Source organism: Oryctolagus cuniculus, chromosome 10, assembly GCF_964237555.1.
Source record: "Oryctolagus cuniculus chromosome 10, mOryCun1.1, whole genome shotgun sequence".
Classification (NCBI taxonomy): domain Eukaryota; kingdom Metazoa; phylum Chordata; class Mammalia; order Lagomorpha; family Leporidae; genus Oryctolagus; species Oryctolagus cuniculus.
In genome coordinates this window covers 284,892-306,427 of record NC_091441.1, presented here as the reverse complement: position 1 = coordinate 306,427, position 21,536 = coordinate 284,892, and the positions used below count along the sequence as shown (strand labels likewise).

The 21,536-nt window shown below is 55.1% G+C and overlaps 2 protein-coding genes across 5 annotated transcripts in view; one reads left to right on the top strand and one right to left on the bottom strand.

The window, feature by feature from the left end:
* The window catches only part of HSBP1L1 (heat shock factor binding protein 1 like 1), a 16,392-nt gene extending 9,852 nt beyond the window's left edge, over positions 1–6,540 (top strand). For 3 of the 4 annotated variants that reach the window (XR_011379295.1, XR_011379294.1, XM_070050047.1), the window contains one exon: positions 654–6,540. Coding sequence is in view for 2 of the 4 variants with exons in the window: in XM_070050047.1 (XP_069906148.1) it covers positions 654–659 (6 nt within the window). In the remaining 2 variants the exon portion in view is untranslated. The remainder of the gene's footprint in view (positions 1–653) is intronic. The other variant, XM_008252690.4, reaches the window with a different exon arrangement.
* Positions 5,590–21,522, bottom strand: TXNL4A (thioredoxin like 4A). The gene is made up of 4 exons (XM_051840447.2): positions 21,382–21,522; positions 20,596–20,768; positions 9,553–9,656; positions 5,590–6,537 (listed from the first exon to the last, which is right to left on the bottom strand). The coding sequence occupies exons 2-4, from the start codon at positions 20,746–20,748 to the stop codon at positions 6,366–6,368; spliced, it is 429 nt and encodes a 142-aa protein (XP_051696407.1). The 5' UTR covers positions 20,749–20,768; positions 21,382–21,522; the 3' UTR covers positions 5,590–6,365.
* Positions 21,523–21,536: the final 14 nt, after the last annotated feature.

Here is a 21,536-nt window from a genome sequence, read left to right as displayed (position 1 = left end):
GTGATGGAAGATCTCTCTCTCTCCCCCTCTGCTTCCCCTCCCCCTCCCCATCTCCCTCCTTTTGTCTCCCCTGCTCCCCCCCTCCTCTGCTCTGCCTTTCAAATAAATAAATCTTTTTTTAAAATGGGGGGGGGTCCAGTTACAGCCCTCATTTTAGGACAGTATTTGTGTGTAATATAGATCATGCTCTCCACACTAAACTCAAATCGCCAGTGATTCTACCACCATTACAGCACTGTTGGCATTTTCCTATGCATACATTGTCACGTGGTTGGCTGCTTTTCCTATAATCTAATATCCTGTTCTCTTTTCATATCATAATTTTTTCCACTTGAAAATTTCATATACTTTTAACCAGGGGTTGCCTAGTAATGTTCTATGCTTGGTTGTAATAATTTAAGCTGTTGGAGCTAAAGTCAACTCTTCTCTGGGCACTGAAGCTGTTGCCTACACAAGCAGTTACCCGATAATCATCTGCACCTTTCTTTGGGTCACAAGCATGGCTAACGCCAACTTCATTTAGCCAAACGCATCTGAGAAAGGACGCTGCCATCCAAGGGCCTCCCACTGTCCCCTGCTCCTCTCCCCGAATCCTCCCTGCCCTGTGCTTTGCCAAGGGGTGCTGGCCACACAGTACCATCCTATTTTTAAAGTTCTGATTTCTCAGGAGAATTGCTCGGGAACTTAGTCGTGCTGGTGCCAGGGAGCACAGAGAGAAACCCCAGCCTGTGGACTGAGGACCCGGAGCTGGAGCCAGCCTGCCTCAAGCTCACCGTCGGCTCAGAGCTCGCCTGGACAGCACTCCCCTCTACTGCTCGGCCCTGCAAATACAGCCTTTCTTCTCCCCAACTCAGGGTCAGAGTGGTCTTTGTGTGCTCAGGACAGTGAGCCTGCCTTCTCAGCAACAGGGCCACCAGGTTTTTATTTTAAACATTTATTTATTTGAAAGGCAGAGTTACACAGAGAGAGAGAGAGATCTTCCATCTGCTGATTCACTCCCCAAATGGCTGCAACAGCCAGAGCTGGACCAATCCGAAGCCAGGAGCCAGGGGCTTCTTCCGGGTCTCCAACATGTGTGCAGGGGCCCAAGCGCTTGGGCCATCTTCACCACTTTCCCAGGAAATAGCAGAGAGCTGGATCAGACGTGGAGCAGCCGGAACTTGAACCGGTGCCCATATGGGATGCCGGCACTGCAAGTGGAGGTGTGGCCCACTATGCCACAGTGCTAGTCCCCAAAATGTAAATTTTTTTAAATAAAAAATTTAGAAATGAAGACATCAGAATGCTTCCATGAAATAGAAGACTTTTCTTCTGGTTAAACACTCTTACTTTAATAGTCCTTATTTAAAGATACACAGCCGGGAGCCGGCGCTGTGGCTTAGCAGGTAAAGCTGCTGCCTGCAGTGCTGGCATCCCATATGGGTGTGGGTTCAAATTCCCGGGTGCTCCACTTCCAATCCAGCTCTTTGCTGTGGCCTGGGAAAGCAGTGGAAGATGACCCAAGTCCTTGAGTCCCTGCACCCGGGTGGGAGACCCGGAAAAAAACTCCCGGCTCCTGGCTTCAGATCGGCTCAGCTCTGGCCATTGCAGCCAGTTGGGGAGTGAACCAGCGGATAGAAGACCTCTCTCTCCTCTCTCTGTGTAACTCTAACTTTCAAATTAATTAATAAATACTAAAAAAAAGTTATACAGCCTTAGAGTAGATTATTACAAAGTTTAAGCAGTTTATTGGTAATCTACTTAAGTAAAAAGTTAATTCAATGTCAAATGCTAAATTCATATACCTGTGATTTAAGCCTCATTTAGCACAAGGCCATGAAACTACGGAAACACAAATCCTAGTAGTAAGGTGAGCACAGCTCCCAGAGGTTGCCAGTTCTCCAGTTTAACTAAACACACACCTGACTTCCTGTGTCAGAGCACTGCACACCACTCAACATGCAAACACGGACACACTCCGTGTGCAAGCACAGCCACGGATAAACACAGACACACTCCGTGTGCAAGCGTGGCCACGGATCAACACGGACACACTCCGTGTGCAAGCGCGGCCACAGTTAACACGGACACACTCCCAGACTCTGAGCTCCCCCTGATCTTTCAGTCCCTCCAAACCCCCTTCTGCGCCTGGCCCAGAAGACCTTTCAGAATAAAATCCTTCCTCAGCGCCCGCCCCCTGCAGCTCCGCCCACGTCTGAATCATTCCTTGGGACCAGCTCCCTGTGTTGTGGGCGGGTCAGACGAGTTCTCTGGTCTCATGGCATTCTATCTGCTGTTGGGAATCTGTGAATGATTTTCAGGGTTTCAAAAACGCTCTGCTCTCGTTCACATGCCTCTTGCTTGTGGGAGACGTTGAAGCTGTGGCCAAAGAGAAGACAGGAGCCAACACAGTGGCTGTGGAAGACAGTCGGAAGCCTTCACAGTACTCCTGCTGACTGTCCAAGGGGAGCCGCATCAGGAAACTGTTCATGTTCTTCACTTTTGATGATAATCATAAAAGTGCCACAAAAGAAGTCCAGGGTCATGACCGCCATCATGAGTGACACAGGAAGTTCATGGCCAGCTAATGACTTCCAAGGAAACAGCCACCCATGTCCTCCACCCTGGGACAGCAACAGTGCGCAAGACAGAAACTGTGGAAACGGAGCCAATGCACAAGCCCACACCGATATCACCTCTGTATCTGGATTCAGAACTTATCTCGGTTGTGGCAAGACAAGTGGCTTTGGCATGATTTACGACTCCAAGGGTTATGCAAAGACAAATGAATCCAACACAGACTTGCATGGCCTATGTGGGAAGACTCCAAGGAAACAGCAAGGAGCAAGAACAGGAGGGAGGCCCAGGAGGCTGTCAAGGCCACAGGTGCTGGCAGAGTGAACTGGAGGGGCCGTGCTGTGGCACAGCAGGTGAGCCGCCACCTGCAGTGCCGGGATCCAGTCCCGGCTGCTCCACTTGCAATCCAGCTCCTTGCTAACGCACCTGGAAAGGCAGCAGCTGATGGCCCAAGTTCTTGGGCCTCTGCCACTCAGGTGGGAGACCTGGATGGAGCCGCAGCAGTTGCAGCCATTTGGAGAGTGAACCAGCAGGTGGAAGATCTGTCAGTCTGCCTTTCATATTTCTTTAAAAAGTGAGCTGGAGGAGCCAGCACTGTGGCATAGTGGGTCAAGCCCCAGCACCAGTGTCCCCTGTGAGTGCTGGTTTGTGTCCTGATGCACTTCTGATCCAGCTCCATGCGTGGAAAAGCAGCGGGCCCGTGACCTACGTGGGAGACCCAGCTGGAGTTCCTGGCTTCAGCCTTGCCCTGGCCAGGCCATCGGGGGAGTGACCCAGCAGATGGAAGATCTCTTTTTCTGTGATTTTTTTCAAATAAATCTTTGGGGAAAAAAAAAAAAAAGTGAGCTGAAGATTGGGGAACAGCAGAGTAGATTCTGCAGTGGATCTACAGTGATCACGTGATCTTCTTGTGGGGACTGATACACCATAAAAACTTAGAAAAAAGAATGCCAGGGGGAGAAGCATTCTCAAAGCTGTTAATAAAAGTCATGTAAAAGTTTTTTTTTTTTTTTTAAATAAAGAATTTATTTACTTATTTATTAGAGAGGTAAAGTTACAGAGAGAGGGAGGCCTTCCATCTGCTGGTTCACTCCCCAAATGGCCGCAACGGCCGGAGCTGCACCAATCTGAAGCCAGGAGCCAGGAGCTTCTTCCGGGTCTCCCTCGTGGGTGCAGGGGGCAAGGACTTGGGCCATCTTCTGCTGCTTTCCCAGGCCACAGCAGAGAGCTGGATCGGAAGAGGAGCAGCCGAGACACAAACTGCCACCCATATGGAATGCCAGCACTGAAGGCAGAGGCTTAGCCCACCATGCCACAGCACTGGCCCTCAAGAGGCAAGTCCTCATGTACTCATTCTATTTTTCTTTCCAAATTTGCACCTACATTTTGATAAGAAACCCAGAGAGTGCATCTTGGCCCTGGGTATGGCTCCTTAAGGTGTGTGTGGATGGTAGCGAAGGGCTCCACTGGTGCAGTCAGAAAAACGCAGCCCCCTGTGGACACGTGGTTTCACATCTGTTCCCCTAGTTCACCTGTCCACAGCTGTGGCTCTCACTCACTCACCACCGAGCAGCAGTCGTTTGAATTAATCTATTTTCTATTTGACTACTTGTTTCCAAACAATGCTGCAACACACGCTCGTGCCCACCTCCTTGTGTGTGCATGCCTGTCTCCAGGACCCGAGTTCCTACCGTCTGGAACCCAGGCTTACAGCCCCGCCAGCTCCTTCCCAGAGCCCCGAAGCAACGGGGAGCAGACGAGGCGAGGGCAGCCATCAGGTCAGCGTTCAAGTGCACATCCTCTGCTGCTACTTAAACTTGGGGCAATCTAAGCTTTAGTCTCTGTCTCTGCTAAGCATCTACCTGGTAGGCGTTGAAGGATTTGTGGAATTGACTTGCAATTTGCTTGCTTTCAAGCAAAAGGCAAGGTAGCATGTGAAGATGTGGCTCACGTCTGAGCCCTGGGCGGAGCATCCATGCACAGCCCAACCTACTTTTGGGGGGGAGGGGCTCTGCAGAGGTGACTAAGGCTCAATGTGGTTGTGGGTTGGGGCCCTGAGCTCATAGGACAATGGGCCCGGAGAGTCCCTCGCTCCTGTGGGGCTGTGCAGAGGCGCCCACACCCTCACCAGACACCTCACTAGCTGGAACCTCGGCCTGGCACTTCCAGACCCCAGAACTGGGAAGAACCCTGTTACTTACAATGCCCATCCATGGTGCTCACCCAGTGACATGTCTACAAGAAACTTAGACATGGAAGCCACACTAACATGTGACCCACACCCCCTGGGAACCTCCCATGGACAGTTCAGCGGTCCCCACACAGCCATGCACCCACCACCCACCTCAGACACCCACCCATCTCTTCCAGCTTGGGCAACCCTGAACTCACAGGCTCTGCATCTTCCCACAGCGGGGTGGTCTCAGGGTTCGTCCAATTGGTAACATCCAACAGCACGGTTAAACCGCCGGTGGACAGTCTCTTCAGCACAGCTGTGTGGACTCAGGTGCTCAGTTCTCTGGGCTCCCACCTAGGGTCCAGAGGCAGCACCAGGTCTGAGGCCCTGTCTGACCATCCTACAGCACCCCCAGCAGGGCAGCAAGGCCCCGATTCCTCCATGTTCCCAGCACCCCTCACTCTGGTGGCTGTGACACCATGCAAGGGCCTATACTCCTCATTGTACAGAAAAATGGATGAGAGTAAACCACAGGCTTGCACATTTGTATGTACAAAATTTCCCATTAAGCATTCCTTGTTTTAACCACCTCACCCTAACAACAGCACTACATATGTACCCACAAGCACAGCCTCACAGGTGTGAACACGTTTACAAGGTACTACTTACCAACAGGCACTGCTTCCTGTGTTAACACGTGTGTACGGAGAGCAGCCAAGGCAACTGCCCAGTTAGAAGAGCCTGGGTCTGAAGCCAGACAGAGGCCGCAGGGCACCAGGGTGCGCACGCCCTCTCATGTCACAGCGTGAACGCACACCGTGGAAGAGAAACAGGCTGCAGGAAAGACACCTTTTCCATTTTTTTTTAAGATTTATTTATTTATTTATGTGAAAGGCAGAGAGGGAGGGAGGGATAGAAATGGGGATCTCCTGTCCGCTGGTTCACTCCTCAAATGCCCACACCAGCTGGGGCAGCGCCAGATTGACGCCAGGAACCAGGGACTCCGTCTGAGCCTCCACATGGTGGCAGGGGCCCCAACACCTGAGCCATCCACTGCCTTCCCAAGGGCACTAGCAGGAAGCTGACCAGATGCAGCGTAGCCAGGGCTCGAGTGCTGCGGGTGCTGCCTTAGCCCGCTGGGCCGAAGGCCTGCCCTGAAAGGGACTTCACCATGCGGACAGGACACAGTGTGCCTGAGGCCGTGACGACAGCGCTGCCAGCCCCTGTGGGGAGAGCAGCATTCTGGACGAGCCTCAGGACCGCACACTGCAGCCCCACCCAGCAACAGGTCAGCCCAGACGCAGTCAGTGGCGGGAGCTCGTGCTGGGGCAGCTGGGGCAGGTGGGCCGCCGTCCATCGTGGCTGTGTCCTTACGGAGGCGCGCAGGAGGAGGCACCAGGAGCCAGGCAGAAGACCCTGTGCCACGGCCTCAGACAGAGCCCAGGCTGCCCCGTGGGCTTCCTGCCTCCACAGCTGGACACAACAGCGCCTTCCGCAGACGGCTAAGCACGCGGAGCAGGACGGCCGGCTGGGCGCTGCAAAGAGCTCCAGGCCTCGGGCGCGGCTGTTTCCCAAGGCCTGAGGCGCTCTGCACCATCCCCGCGCGGGGACGGCCCCATGGCTTCGCCGAGGCTCAGTACCGGTACTTGGTGGAGTAGTCCTTGGGAGACACAACCAGGCCGCGGCCCTTGCGGGCACCGCGGTACACGGTCTCGGTGATGTCTACCATCTCCTGCTTGTCCTCCATGGCCCAGTTGATCTTGTTGTTGTTGCCGGTGCCCAAGTCAATCATGATGTGCTTGTTCCTGGGGAGGAAGGCATCGATCCCATCAGGATCCCAGACCTGCACGGAGACCCGCCCACTCCCCCGCTCCTAGTGACTCCCATCAGGATCTCAGAAAACCTGCACGGAGACCCGCCCACTCCCCTGCTCCTAGTGACTCCCATCAGCATCCCAGAACCTGCACGGAGACCCGCCCACTCCCCTGCTCCTAGTGACTCCCATCAGGATCTCAGAACCTGCACGGAGACCCGCCCACTCCCCTGCTCCTAGTGACTCCCATCAGGATCCCAGAACCTGCACGGAGACCCGCCCACTCCCCTGCTCCTAGTGACTCCCATCAGGATCCCAGAACCTGCACGGAGACCCGCCCACTCCCCTGCTCCTAGTGACTCCCATCAGGATCCCAGAACCTGCATGGAGACCCGCCCACTCCCCCGCTCCTAGTGACTCCCATCAGGATCTGAGAACCTGCACGGAGACCCGCCCACTCCCCCGCTCCTAGTGACTCCCATCAGGATCCCAGAACCTGCACGGAGACCCGCCCACTCCCCTGCTCCTAGTGACTCCCATCAGGATCCCAGAACCTGCATGGAGACCCGCCCACTCCCCTGCTCCTAGTGACTCCCATCAGGATCTCAGAAAACCTGCATGGAGACCCGCCCACTCCCCCTGCTCCTAGTGACTCCCATCAGCATCTCAGAACCTGCACGGAGACCCGCCCACTCCCCCTGCTCCTAGCGACTCCCATCAGGATCTCTGAACCTGCACGGAGACCCGCCCACTCCCCTGCTCCTAGTGACTCCCATCAGGATCTGAGAACCTGCACGGAGACCCGCCCACTCCCCCTGCTCCTAGCGACTCCCATCAGGATCTCAGAACCTGCACGGAGACCCGCCCACTCCCCCTGCTCCTAGTGACTCCCATCAGGATCTGAGAACCTGCACGGAGACCCGCCCACTCCCCCTGCTCCTAGTGACTCCCATCAGGATCTGAGAACCTGCACGGAGACCCGCCCACTCCCCTGCTCCTAGTGACTCCCATCAGGATCTGAGAACCTGCACGGAGACCCGCCCACTCTCCCCTGCTCCTACCGCTTGCTCACACCCTTCCAGGACACAGACTCTGCTGCACAACACAGCTCGCTCGGTGCTGTTTTTCCTGGGCTATCAAATACCCTCCAGGGCAACTAAAGGTCAGGACACACGAGGGCCACACTGGTCCACCTGGAGAAGCACCGGAAGGTTCCACAGTGCTCTGAGAGACGCTTAGCATAAACTCTACCCAAAGACCCAGACCTGTGAAATTAAAATGACATTTTGCATTTCTGTGATCAAGGAAGTGAAAGATCTTCACACACTGCACCTCCCAGGAGCCAGACCTCCTCCCTGAGTTTGTGCTCTCATAGGCCCTTTGTTTTATTTGAGTCTTCCCGGGTTTGCCAAGGCGAGACGTTCAGTGACTCCTATAGGATCACAGGTCTGGCCTCAGGGGACGGCTCCCGTGTGGCCTCCTTTCGACAGGGTGAGCCATGGGCACATCTGATGCCCCGCTCCGCTTCACACGGTCACGTCCAGGACAGCCTTCCCACGCTCGCTGGGATTTGGACACCTGTCTCCCACCCCCTCTTGCCTGCTCCACGTCAGTCATCCCTCACACATGCAGGGGGGCACACTGAGCTCACTCCCCTCTGGATCTGGGCTGTGCTGCACAGAGGATGGCCAAGCGCCTGGGCCTCTGCACCTGCATGGGAGACCCAGATGGAGTTCCTGGCTCCTGGCTTCAGCCTGGCTTGGAGAATAAACCAGTGGATGAAAGATCTCTCCTCTTTTATCATCTGCCTTTCCAACAAATACATAAATATTTTAAAAAGGAAAATAAACCCTCAGACTCTGCAGATGGCAAATACGCTGAAACCAGGCAAGACCAAGGGTGGCAGACCCCAGTCACAAGCGAAAGGGGTGAGCCAGGAACCCCTCCCTGCTCGTGGGGCATCCCGACTCTAACACTGGGGACGGCCGAGAGGGCTACCGCAGGAACCAGGAACAAAGGACCCAGAGGCAGACACGGCTCATGAGGCAGGGAAACTTGGGTACAGGCACCAGTCTGCCGGGCCGTGGATCGGCGCCTCCCTCCCAGTTCTGTTTCCTGGGCCCATCCAGGATGTGGGGCAGTGGACTCCCTTCCCTCTCGGTCTCTCAGGGCCGCACAGGTGCAGTGGTGTCTGCAGAGCCTCAGCCGGCCCGAGGGACGTGAGGCTGCGGCAGAGGCGCCTGCAGGCAGCACACTCCTGGTGGGCGCACACTGAGACCCCACGCCTGTGAGCACTGGAGAGGCCAGGCGGGCTCCCAGTCTTAGCTGATGTGACACACAGACTGCGCTGGACCACCTGAGCCACTCCAGTGCCCAGAGCAGGGCTTCAGGTCCAACTGAGACTGTGAGAGTGACTCGACCGGCCAGCGCCTTCCCAGCCAAGCAGGGCACAGCGACCGCAGACCCACGAGCACAAGGAGCCGGATGAGCCACAGCGGAGAGCAGCCCAGCCGCGGTTCTGCCTCGTGCGACCGAGTCCTGCAGCTGACCCTGCCCAAAGCCTCACCAGCAGGCCTGCGGGCACAGAGCACACACCCCGGCTCTGCTCCCCTTGGGAGGCGCCCATCCCAGAGTGTGGCCGGTGCTCTCACTGCTGCTGGCCAAGCTGTTTCCAAATAACTCAACAGAACTCAGAGCGGAGAAAACATGCTTTAAGCAAAGCCAACTGATAAGGACACTAAACAAAGGTGCTGACGTGGTAACTGGTGAGTGACGCCGGCAGTGAGAGTAACTTCTCTATTTCAATGGCACCCTGCTGGCCTTCCTGGCCACTTTACTTCAAGAGGGGAACTTGTTACTGAGTAAACACGGAAACTGGAACTGTACTTTGACAATTACTGAAGACTCACAGGGATCCCCTGGCCACGTGACCACATAACTGGCTTGCTCCTGCAGGACTGCTGATCACGGCCAAGCTCAGACCACCCGTGCGTGAGGTCAGACATACCTGAAGAAAAACATGACCGTGCACGGGTCGTACAGCTCGTACATCTTGTTGAAGTCGGGCACTTCTGTGATGTCCACAAGATAAATAACCGCAAAATTTTTAACCTACGAGAAAAAGAAATTAAGAAAAACTAAAATTACAGATCCATTTGGCTCTCATTATGTTAAAGCACATTAAAAAAACAAGACTCTGTGTCATAACTGGACAATTTTCAAATGAATTCTCCAGCACTTCCTGCCCAGTAAGCTAGCACACAAGGAAACCACACAACACCGTGAGGAGCTGGCTTCTGACGATTCACTCTGGCGTCTCTCACAGTGCCTTCACAGTGTGGCACTCACGGGAGATCCCGAAAGCCCACTGAGCTGCCACAACTGGGCTTGCATGCTGAGCCACTGCTTTAAACCACACGTGTGCAGACCTCAGCCGTCCACGACCTTCCAGCCGTCCCGGACTGAACATCTGCCAGTACCAACAGGACCCCAGGTGATACTGTACACATTTTCCGTGATTTTTTTCTTTAACTGCAAGTTCATCAGAGAATATATTTAGAGAAAACAGAAAAATATAAAGAAAGTAAAATCACCTCCAGCCTCAATACCCGCAGGTAACTGGTCTAATTCCTCTGTTACATTTCTCTTCTACCTCTTTTCTCTAATTCTTTTGCCACATTTCCCCCCACTTTCAGGGCATGTTAAAAAAAATTCTATGGGACAGTGCTGTGGTGTAGCTGGTAAAGCCACCACCAGCAACACCGGCATCCCAAATGGGCATCAGTTCGAGTCCTGGCTGCTCCACTCCTGATCCAGCTCCCTGCTAATGGCTGGGAAAGCAGCAGCAGATGGCCCAAGTGCTTGGGACCCTGCACCCACGTGGGAGACCTGGAAGAAGCTCCTGGCTTTGGCTTGGTCCAGCCCCTGGCCGTTGTGGAAAACTGGGGAGTGGACCAGTGGATGGAAGATCTCTCTCTTTCAAATAAATAAATCTTTTTTTTTAAATCAACTAGAAAATTTAAAGATTCTATGTGTACTGTTTCTATGAAATGTGATCATACAGTTGTCAGACTACAAGATTACGTATCCTGCTTTCATTGTGATCATTCCCTTAACAAATTACCCATCTTCCAGAAACACAAGCTTCTACATCTTATTTCACCAGTGGCCATGTTGTTACTATCCTGTTACTTTGTTTCTGATTTTTCATGACTCAATCAAATGTTCCATTAACACTAATGCTACCTGTGAACTGTACCCTTATACTGTTTACACACTCCATCATTTCCTAAGGATGAATTCCCAAGAGAACCTCTGGACCATGGAATATGACATCTGTAAGGCTCAAACAAATACTGCCAACACCCTCCGGAAAGCTTACACCACTTCCGTGTGTTGAGCAGGGCTGTGTCCACACTGCTACATATAAGGTCCAACCTCAATGCCGAGCGTGTGACTTCTCCAGGAACAGCAGGTGGGCCCCCATCACCAAGTGCTGCGCACAAGCTGTGGGGCCAAGGAGGACAGGGTGGGTTCCACCCCGTGGAGGAGGCTCTCTCCCAGGTCCTGGGAGCACACCCCTGCCCCTGACTCTGGATGTCAGGTCTCCACACTGTGAGCAGACCCGGCCTGTGACGTTTTCTGGCAGCCATGGGAGACAGGCACCCACCCACATTTCTTTCCAAAGTCACTCTAACATCCAACTCTAACTTACAGATGGGATAATGTGGTAACTGGGATTTGCTTTAAATGCTGCAGCATAATCAGGGCTAGACAACATGAGAATGGCAACGTATTAATAACCACTGCAGCCGAGGACAGGAACAGAGGGCTCATTACACACTCCTCTCTACTCCTGGGAATATCTGGACTCCATGTGTTCTCCAACACCCCACTGAAAGCTCAGAGGCCCCCAGAGTCAACGTGGTCCTTCAGTCAGTTGCTTCTCAGCATCGCCAACCTCCCGGCTTAAAGCGGGAAATGACACAAGGAGCCCATCTTCTTCAGAGTGGTTTAGTATCTATTTTGTAAATGATGACATCCAAATACCTAACTCGATGATCCCATGTAATTTTCAAGACGCAAATCCTCATTTTATACAACCTTTAGAAGCAGGCTCTCCCTTTTCAGTAAGAACCTTGTAGACCACCCAGAGGAAGATCCGCCACCACCGAGCGACAGCACAGCACCCACTCCTCTCTCGCTTCCCGTGTAGACTGAGCATGGCTTTGGGCCTCCCAGAGGTAGGAATGTCTGCCATGTCCACAGACATGTCTCGTACACACGTGTGCTGCTAGGTAAGTATGTGTTACATGAAGAGCTTTTTAACATTGAATGTGTTCAAACTCAAGAAACACATTGTCACTGAGAATGATTTTGGAGAGGACCATCATCCTGCCCTACGAGCCAGTTCAGTCCATGCCCACTCAGGGGCCATGCCCGGGTGGTAGAATGAGAAGGCCATGCCAAGATGGCCGCAGGCAAGCAAGTGTCAGAATGGCTCTGAAACCCACATGGCAATGGAGCCTGCCTGGCAACAGGCTGTGATTGGATGACTTTGGAAACCACATGGCAAACGGAGCCTGCCTGGCAACAAGCTGTGATTGGTTAGAGCATAAACTGCCCCTTGACCGGATTGGCTGCCTTGGCTATATAAGCTGCTGTAGCAACTGAAATAAACGAGTCTGCAGGCTGCCAGCCTCTGGCCCCTTTCACCCAACTCCCAGGGTCTGTGTGGTGACTCCGCGCCTCTTGCCCCCACCACACTCCTCCTCTCAGAAGAAATCAACTGCAACATCTGGTGCGCCAACATGACTGAGAGAGACAGCGTGTCGGACTCGGCGAGGTCCCCCCTTGATTTCGGCAAGTGGGCCCCTCGGTGTTTTGTGTGCTGTTCGGTTCTGTGAGGGTGAGCACAGAACCCCTCCTACACCCCTTTCCTTGTCCTTGTCCTCGGTCTAAGTGACCCCAGGTTAAGCACACACTGCCCAGAAGCGTACGCCGCTTCTCAGCTCCTCTTACTTTCGGTTCACCTGGTGAATTCACATAAGGGACTGATCATCCCAGAATTCGGAACCAAGTCATCTTCCCTCACTTTAGACAGGTGATGCTCCGGAGACACCGTGTGGGCCTATGGCCTTGACCTAACGAATCAAGGAAGTCCCCCACTAAGCACAGGACATACTTACGATCTGACACACAGCACTGTCTGGTCATCTAACGTAGGGAACCCCTGCACAATGCCGTCAGCCGCTGAGGTGCTAGGAATTTGCTTTGTTATGGCAGCAGTGCTGTGCGTGTCTTTCCTTTGGCTAGAGTTGGTGTGGCGCACTGCTCTTAAGTGCTCAAACATGGGAAAGATACCCCCCTCTCAGAAGCGCACGCAGATTACCAAACACAGTGAATCTGTGAGTGATAAGAGCCTGTCACTCCAGGTCCCTGTCTTACAGGAAACAGTTGATGACTTAGGGAGAGCCAGGACAGTGAAAATGACAATGTAGCAAACAAGGTAACAAACAATGTAGCAACGCCAAGTCAGCCACCCCCCAAATACCCGTGGGATGACTTAGAGGACCTAGAGACAATAACCCATGCGAGGTCATCCCATCCGCACCCAGTGAGGGTTCCCACATTTGTGGCAGTACTCAGGCACCCGAGGCTCTCAGGGCAGCCGCTAGACCCCATCCCACCTGCATGTTTGCCGTAAATGTAGGAGTGGACACAGAATTCAGGCCCTGGATTCCAATGCCCTTAGAAAGGCTTCTGGTAACCAAGGGCCGAGGATATGCTTGTCTTTCCAGAGGATGCGGGACAGCCCATTTGGGTACCACCCAGAAACATCAAGCCTGCAACTGACAGCCAACCAGAACCAGCTGAACAAGACTAAGAATCTGCCTTGTTAGCGGACGCACCTGCCCTATCATCCTACCCTGAGGAACTGCCCATAGCCACATCTGTTACTGTTTTATACCCCACTAGCTCTGGCCAACCACTCAAATGGCCCACAGCCTGTGTGTGCTCATGCCATTCCAGATAAACATTGTTCCTCATTCCTACCCCCATCTGAGCAAGCACTCTTGTGGTCTCTGGATTTGAGTGCTGGTTAGTCAACAATGGGTAAGATCCCCTGGGAGACAACCTAAGACAGGCACAGCTGCGTATGGAGACCACATGGAAACGGGGTCAACAATGGTATGGCCAAGAGTCATGCCTCCTGTTGCTCAAAAATAAACAAAAAGGGGGAAATGTGGTGGAATGAGAAGGCCATGCCAAGATGGCCACTGGCAAGCCAGCGTCAGTTACTCACGAATGGCTTTGAAACCCACCTGGCAACGGAGCCTGCCTGGCAACAGGCTGTGATTGGTTGGGGCACAGACCACCCCTTGACTGGGTTGGCTGCCTTGCCTATATAAGCTGCTGTAGCAACGGAAATAAACGAGCCTGCGGGCTGCTCACCTCTGGCCCACTTTCACCCGCCTCCCGGCGTCTGTGTGGTGATTCTGCGCCTCTTGCCCCCGCCACGTTCCTCCTCTCAGGAACAAATCAACCTCAACACCAGGGCAGGAAGTGGACACTCCCCAGCAAGAAAGGAACCACCCCGAAGCGTGCACACCCGGCGCGGGCAGGCCTGCCGGCCAGCAGCACCTCAACCTCTGCTCTGGAGCTCCAGGCTGCAGCCTGCCGGGCGGTTCGCTAGACCCTGGCGCCTGCCTCCTACATGGGCTGAACACAGCTGACAGGGCCAGTCCTCCCAAACATTTCACTACAACTCCTAGGTATGTTTTACATAGAACTGAAATGAAGGTAGGTGTCCACAATTTTTCTCCATTTCTGAAAACAGAGAAATGGAAAAAACCACTGCTTTGTACCACCCAGTACTGTAACTGTAAACAAGCTTTTACAGGACAGTCAAGTAAAATCAAGTGTTCTACAGTGGGCAGTGCCTCCCGTTCCCCAGGCTGCCACACCCGTGCTTTTACGCCAGCCAACAGTGAAGTTCTGGGGGAAAACCCCTTCCAAGCAGCCACCTGACGGCTTCGGCCGGCACGGAGCTGCGGAGCCCCTCCCCCTCACTGCGCAGCGTGCTGCTGCCCACTGTGAAGTTCTCACAGCATAAAAGCCCCCTTGCTTGAGTGACTGGAGGGCCCGCAGACCTACAGACCGCTTTCCACACAAGGGTTCCACATCTCACTCCCACCTGGACACCACACCGATCACCACCCAACCACGAAGGGCCACACTGCTTGAATGCATCTTCCTCTAACCTTTGCAATGTCTCTTTTTCACCTACTCCTGGTACTTTAAATGTATCTATTTGTGTAAGCCTGTATGTATCTAGTCATAAAAGTCTGTATCTAAAATAACATTTCACCTAATACTTTTGCAGTAACTTCCGCTGGTTGCTGAATTGTACAGGAGGCCTTCAAAAAGTTCATGCAAAATGAGCATTATAAAAAAATGATGCATGGATTTCAAATTTGCACCAACATTACTTAATTTCCATGAACTTTTGAAACACTTTGAAATGCACAAATCTCACTTATTTGTACTCCATAACTTCAGTCTATCAGGTTGGGTTCTTGCTAATTTGTGTTTTAAAAGGCAGAGAAACAACACAGAGAGTGAGAAATCTGATGGTTCACTCCCCCAAACAACTCCAACAGCAGGACTGGGCCAGGCAAAACCCAAGAGGAAGAAACTCAACACAGGTCTCCCCAGGAGCGGCAGGGACTCAGCCACTGCAGCCTCCACCGGCTGCCCCCAGCTCTGCACTAGCAGGAAGCTGGCACTGGGGGCACAGCCAGGACTCAGCCCCGGAAACCCCGACGTGAGGTGCCAGTGCTCCACGCAGCAACTTCATGCCTGCCCATACCCCACTGGTTTAATGTTGATTCTCTCAATCACAACAACAGTAAATGTCTGTTCTAACACTTCAGTCTGTTTTTCTTCTGAGAAAAGCTACTTATCAAGGAAGGAGTTTATCATGGCTCAGTCTTGGGGGTCCAGTTCAAGCTCAGGCAGGTCCACTGGTCTGGCCTCTGGTCAGGCCACTGCACTGCAGCGGTGGATCGGGCAAGGAGCAGAAGGGCTGGGCCTGACTGAGGCTTTCCCAACAACCCTCTTGCAAGAACCACCTTCCAAGGGCAGCGACCAGGAGCCAAGGACCTCTCACCAGGGCCTACCGCTCACCACCTTGTTTCTTTTTCTGAGAGGGGGAGGGATCCCCCAAGTACCTGTAAAGGCCTGGGCTACAGGGAGGAGCTGGGAACCCAACACAGGTCTCCCAGGTGGGGGCCAGAAACTCAACTGCTCCCCCAGAATCACTAAGTGATAACCAGGTTTCAACACCCCCAAGAGCTCGGGAGCCCAGTCTTGTTAACACCACGGTAGCCCTTCTAGGAGCCACACAATCCACCTCCCCATTAAAATGAAGCACTTGGGGCCAGGGCTACAGCTTGGTGGGCAGTGACATCACATCCCATACTGGAGCGCTGACTGGACTCCTGCCCCACTTCTTTTTTTTTCCTTTTTTAAAAGACTTATTTGTTTATTTGAAAGGCAGAGTTACAGAGAGGCAGAGAGAGAGAGAGAGAGAGAGAGAAAGGTCTTCCTGGTTTATTCCCTAGATGGGTGTAACGGCTGGAGCTGTGCCGATCCAAAGACAGGCCAGGAGCTTCTTCCGGGTCTCCCACGTGGGTCCAGGGGCCCAAGGACTTGAGCCATCTTCTACTGCTTTCCCAGGCCACAGCAGAGAGCTGGATCGGAAGTGGAGCAGCTGGGACTTGAACCGGTGCCCAAATGAGATGCTTGCACTGTAAGAAGTAGCTTCACCTGCTACACCACAGCACCAGCCCCGCTCCCTTTTTTTCCCTTAAAGGTTTTATTTATTTATTTGAAAGGTAGATTTACAGATAGAGAGAGAGAGGGAGGGGAGAGAAAGAGAGATCTTCCATCTGCTGGTTCACTCCCCAAATGGCCGCAATGGCCAGAACTGGGCTGATCCAAAGCCAGGAGCCAGGAACCAGAGCTTCTTCTGGGTCTCCCACATGGGTGCAGGGGCCCAAGGACTTGGGCCATCTTCTACTGCCTTCCCAGGCCATAGCAGAGAGTTGGATTGGAAGAGCAGCAGAATACGAAACAGCATGCATATGAGATGCCAGGGCCACAGGCGGAGGCTTAGCCACTACGCCACACTGCCAGCCCCCCATCCCACTTCTGATCCAGCTCCTTACTAATGCTCCTGAGGAAGCAATGCAAGATGGCCCAAGTGCCTGGATCCTTGCCACCCATGTGGGACACAGATGGAGTTCATGGCTTCCTGGCTTCAGCTTGGCCCAGCCCTGACCACTGCAGCCATCTGAGAAGAGAACCAGAAGATGGAAGATCTCTTTCTCTCTGCCCCTCTGCCCTTCAAATAAATCTTAAAAAAAAAAAAAAAAACTTAGAAAATGCCTGTCTGAAGGCTACCCTGATGGCAATCACCCACCCACGTGTTCATAGTTTCTCAGCCAAACATGAATCTACCCAAACTTCTAGGAAAAAGGGTCTGGGCAGTTGACCAGGACCACGGACTTCTGAAGCCTCACTTTTTACATTCTGGGGGACGGCACTGTGGAGCAGCGGGTTGAGCTCACGCCTGCAGTGCCGGCATCCCTGTGGGCAGGGGCTCAAGTCCTGGCTGCTCCACGTCCAATCCAGCTCCCTGCTGATGAGCCTGGGAAAACAGAGGAAGATGGCCCGAGTTAGGGTCAAGTCCTGACATTTCAAACTTGACTCTAAGCTGGGACGGACAAAGACTGGGAGCAGGACGGAGGATCGCCCATCACCTGCTGGCTCTGCAGAGGTGGGTTTTCACAGTTTCACTGGTCTTTATACTAAAACTTTAAATTTCAAAAATTCCTGTTGAGCTTCCCCAAAAAGGGATAGAGAATGAAAACTTCATATTCTATCCTTATACAGTAAGAAAATAAAACACTAAAAGCTTTTCAATGCATTTCAAGTTCCTGTGTGTGTTTCAGAAAGACTTACTTATTTGAAAGGCAGAGTTACAGAGAAAGGGACAAACAGAGAAAGACCGTTACCTTCCATCCACTGGTTCACTCCCCAGATAGCTGGGACTGGGCCCTGCTAAAGCCTGGAGCTTCCTCGGGGTCTCCCATATGGGTGTGGGGGCCCAGGCACTTGGATCAGAAGTGGAGCAGCCACGAATGGAACCTGTGCCCTTATGAGAGGCAGACACTGCAAGTGGGAGCTTAACACACCAGGAAGCTGGTGGTTTTTTTTTTTTTTTTTTTTTTTTTGACAGGCAGAGTGGACATTGAGAGAGACAGAGAGAAAGGTCTTCCTTTTGCCGTTGGTTCACCCTCCAATGGCCGCCGTGGCCGGCGCATCACGCTGATCCGAAGCCAGGTGCTTCTCCTGGTCTCCCATGCAGGTGCAGGGCCCAAGCACTTGGGCCATTCTCCACTGCACTCCTGGGCCACAGCAGAGAGCTGGCCTGGAAGAGGGGCAACCGGGACAGAACCCGGTGTGCCGGCACCGCAAGGCAGAGGATTAGCCTATTGAGCCATGGCGCCGGCCCAAGCTGGTGTTCTAACAAAAGAAGACCACTACCTGCAGTGCCAGCATCCCATATGGGCACCGGTTCAAATCCCAGCTGCTCCACTTCTGCTCCAGCTCCCTGCTAATGTGCTTAAGAAAGCAGCAGAAGATGGCCCAAGGGCTTGGGCCCCTGCACCCACTGGGGATTCCCAGAAAAAGTCTGGCTCCTGATCAGCCCAGCTCCAGCCATTATGGCTATTTGGGGAGTAAACCAGGGGACGGAAGATTTCTTTGTTTCTCTCCCTCTTTCTCTGTAACTCTGCCTTTCAAATAAATAAAATATTAAAAAAAAAAGTATCTGGTTGGCTCGGTGGCACAGTAGGTTAATCCTCTGCCTGCGGCGCCAGCGGCACTGGCACCCTGGGTTCTAGTCCCGGTTGGGGCGTCAGATTCTGTCCCGGTTGCTCCTCTTCCAGTCCAGCTCTCTGCTGTGGCCCAGGAAGGCAGTGGAGAATGGCCCAAGTCCTTGGGCCCTGCACCCGTGTGGGAGACCAGAAAGAAGCACCTGGCTCCTGGCTTCAGATCAGCGCAGCGCGGGCCGCAGCGTGCTGGCCACAGTGGCCATTGAGGGGTGAACCATTGGAAAAAGGAAGACCTTTCTCTGTCTCTGTCTGTCTACTCTGCCTGTAAAAAAAAAAAGAAGTATCAAAAATCCCAATTTTTGGATAAAAATTTGAAAAAAAAAAAAAAAAAAAAAAAAAAAAAAAAAAAAAAAACAAAGATAAAAATTCAGAAGTGAGCCCAGTTACGATGTCCTAATGAACAGGTTCGATACCACACAGTGTGTGTGCACTAATAACGAGACTCAGTCCTTAACTAACAGGTTAGAAAGAAATCCAGCAAGGTCCCTGAGCCCCTCCAGGAGCCACGGCCACCTGTTCCCAGCCGAGAGCACCGTGCTGGCAGCAGGAGCTGACACGAGGGAGACAGGGCACGCAGACCACACGACAGGTGTGCCCATCCGCCACTGCAGTGGTTCCCTGCTGAATGTGCGCACCTCTGTGCTGCTGCTGACACAGCCCCGGCTCCCCAGCACTCCTCTGCCCTTGCTCTCTTGGAGCCCAGAGGGACAGGCAGAAGGGCAGGTAACTAAGGCATCCCGCTCTGCCCGACCCCGAGGGGTTCCTGAGAGTGTGGCCCAAGGCCACGTCTCAGCAGAACCTGGGCAGCGCCTCTAAGAGCCCACAGCACCAGAACCTGGGCAGCACTGGGAAGGGGCCCTGAACCCCTGCGCCGACGGAGGGCAGGCGAGAAAGGGCTGCTTTGCTGCCGCTCTTCACTTAAGTTATTTATGAAACATCAACATTAAATATTTTACTAACACTTAACAGTGCTGCCAAATAAGTTCCCTAAAACCGTCCTATTTACACAGAACACAAGAGTACACAGTACTGCCCTACAGGCGCACTGCTACGTCAGCAGACGAGCCCAGACCACCTGGGTACTGATTCTAACACCGAGGGCGGGTTAAGCAGCTGTGGGTGACACCAGCATCCCACATGGACCCTGGTTCAAGTCTCCCCGGCTGCTCCACTCGCGATCCAGCTCCCTGCTGATGTGCCTGGGCGGGCAGCAAGCACCACCCAGCCCCTGACCTGCCCAGGCCCTGACTCTAACTCTGCCCTTCACATAAATACTGAAGAACAAACCAAACCCCAGCAAGTGAACAAAGTATCAGGCCCGCGCTCCCTCAGCTGCTCACGGTCAGCCCAGGAAGGTCCCAGCGAGGGCGGCAGCAACCTCAACAACCTGACCCTGAGAAGGTCCCTGGGCACAGGAGGAGGGGCCGGACACAGGGAGGGGGACCCAGACACAGAGAGGCGGGTGGGGCCAGATGCGGGGTTGGAGGGGCGGCCCTGGACACAGACATGGGGCGTGAGGCCTGGACACAGACATGAGGCAGGGGTGGGGGGCCTGGACACAGACACGGGGTGGTGGGGCCTGGACACAGACACGGGGTGGGGGGGCCAGGACACAGACACAGGGTGAGGGGGGGCATGGACACAGACACGGGGTGGGGGGGCTGGACACAGACACGGGGTGGGGGGCATGGACACAGACACGGGGTGGGGGGCCTGGACACAGACACGGGGAAGGGGGCATGGACACAGACACGGGGAGGGGGGCATGGACACAGACATGAGGCAGGGGTGGGGGGCCAGGACACAGACACAGGGTGGGGGGGCCTGGACACAGACATGAGGCAGGGGTGGGGGGCCTGGACACAGACACGGGGTGGGGGGCCAGGACACAGACACAGGGTGGGGGGGCCTGGACACAGACACAGGGTGGGGGGGCCTGGACACAGACATGAGGCAGGGGTGGGGGGCCTGGACACAGACATGAGGCAGGGGTGGGGGGCATGGACACAGCCCCGGAGACGGAAGCGCACGCTCGGGGCAGGGGCCGCGCAGCCGGCCTGAGTCCTCTCCCGGGAGCCGCCGCCTACCTTCTCCGCGATGCTGTACAGCACCTCGTCCATCTTCATACACGTGGGGTCCCAGTCGTGTCCGAAGCGAATGACGACCACGCGGTCCTCCTCCGACAGGATGGCCTGGTCCACCTGCCAGCCGTTGTGCAGGTGCGGGAGCATGTACGACATGGCGGGCACGGGGACGACGCCTGCGGGGCGGCGTCTCGCTCAGCGCCTGGAGGCCCGGCGAGCCCCCCGCCCGGCCCAGGCCGCCCCCGAGCGCCCGGAGAGCCCTTCGCCCGGCCCAGGCCGCCCCCGAGCGCCCGGAGAGCCCTTCGCCCGGCCCAGGCCGCCCCCGAGCGCCCGGCGAGCCCCCCGCCCGGCCCAGGCCGCCCCCGAGCGCCCGGAGAGCCCTTCGCCCGGCCCAGGCCGCCCCCGAGCGCCCGGCGAGCCCCCCGCCCAGGCCAGGCCGCCCCCGAGCACCCGGAGAGCCCTTCGCCCGGCCCAGGCCGCCCCCGAGCGCCCGGCGAGCCCCCCGCCCGGCCCAGGCCGCCCCCGAGCGCCCGGAGAGCCCCCCGCCCGGCCCAGGCCGCCCCCGAGCGCCCGGCGAGCCCCCGCCCGGCCCAGGCCGCCCTCGAGCGCCCGGCGAGCCCCCCGCCCAGGCCAGGCCGCCCCCGAGCGCCCGGCGAGCCCCCCGCCCGGCCCAGGCCGCCCCCGAGCGCCCGGCGAGCCCCCCGCCCGGCCCAGACCGCCCTCGAGTGCCTGGCGAGACCCCCGCCCCGCCCGCCCGCAGCCCGCCGAGCCCACGGAGTCCCCACGCACCTTCCGGCAACACCACAGTCTCCCGAACCACAGCACCTACAGCGCGGGCGCGCGACGCCTACGTGCGCGCTCTCGACGCAGTGCGTGCGGCGTGCGTCAGGACGCGGCGCGCGGCGGCGGCCAATGGGCGGCGGCCCTGGGGGCGCGGCCGTCCC

Bases quoted from the DNA above. Each gene is read 5' to 3' on its own strand.
- TXNL4A (XM_051840447.2), bottom strand. From the start codon at position 20,748: ATGTCGTACATGCTCCCGCACCTGCACAACGGCTGGCAGGTGGACCAG. The intron at 9,657-20,595 runs GTAGGCGGCGGC...TTTTTCTCGTAG, and splicing joins TGTACAGCATCGCGGAGAAG to GTTAAAAATTTTGCGGTTAT. The intron at 6,538-9,552 runs GTATGTCTGACC...CTTCCTCCCCAG, and splicing joins ACGGTCATGTTTTTCTTCAG to GAACAAGCACATCATGATTG.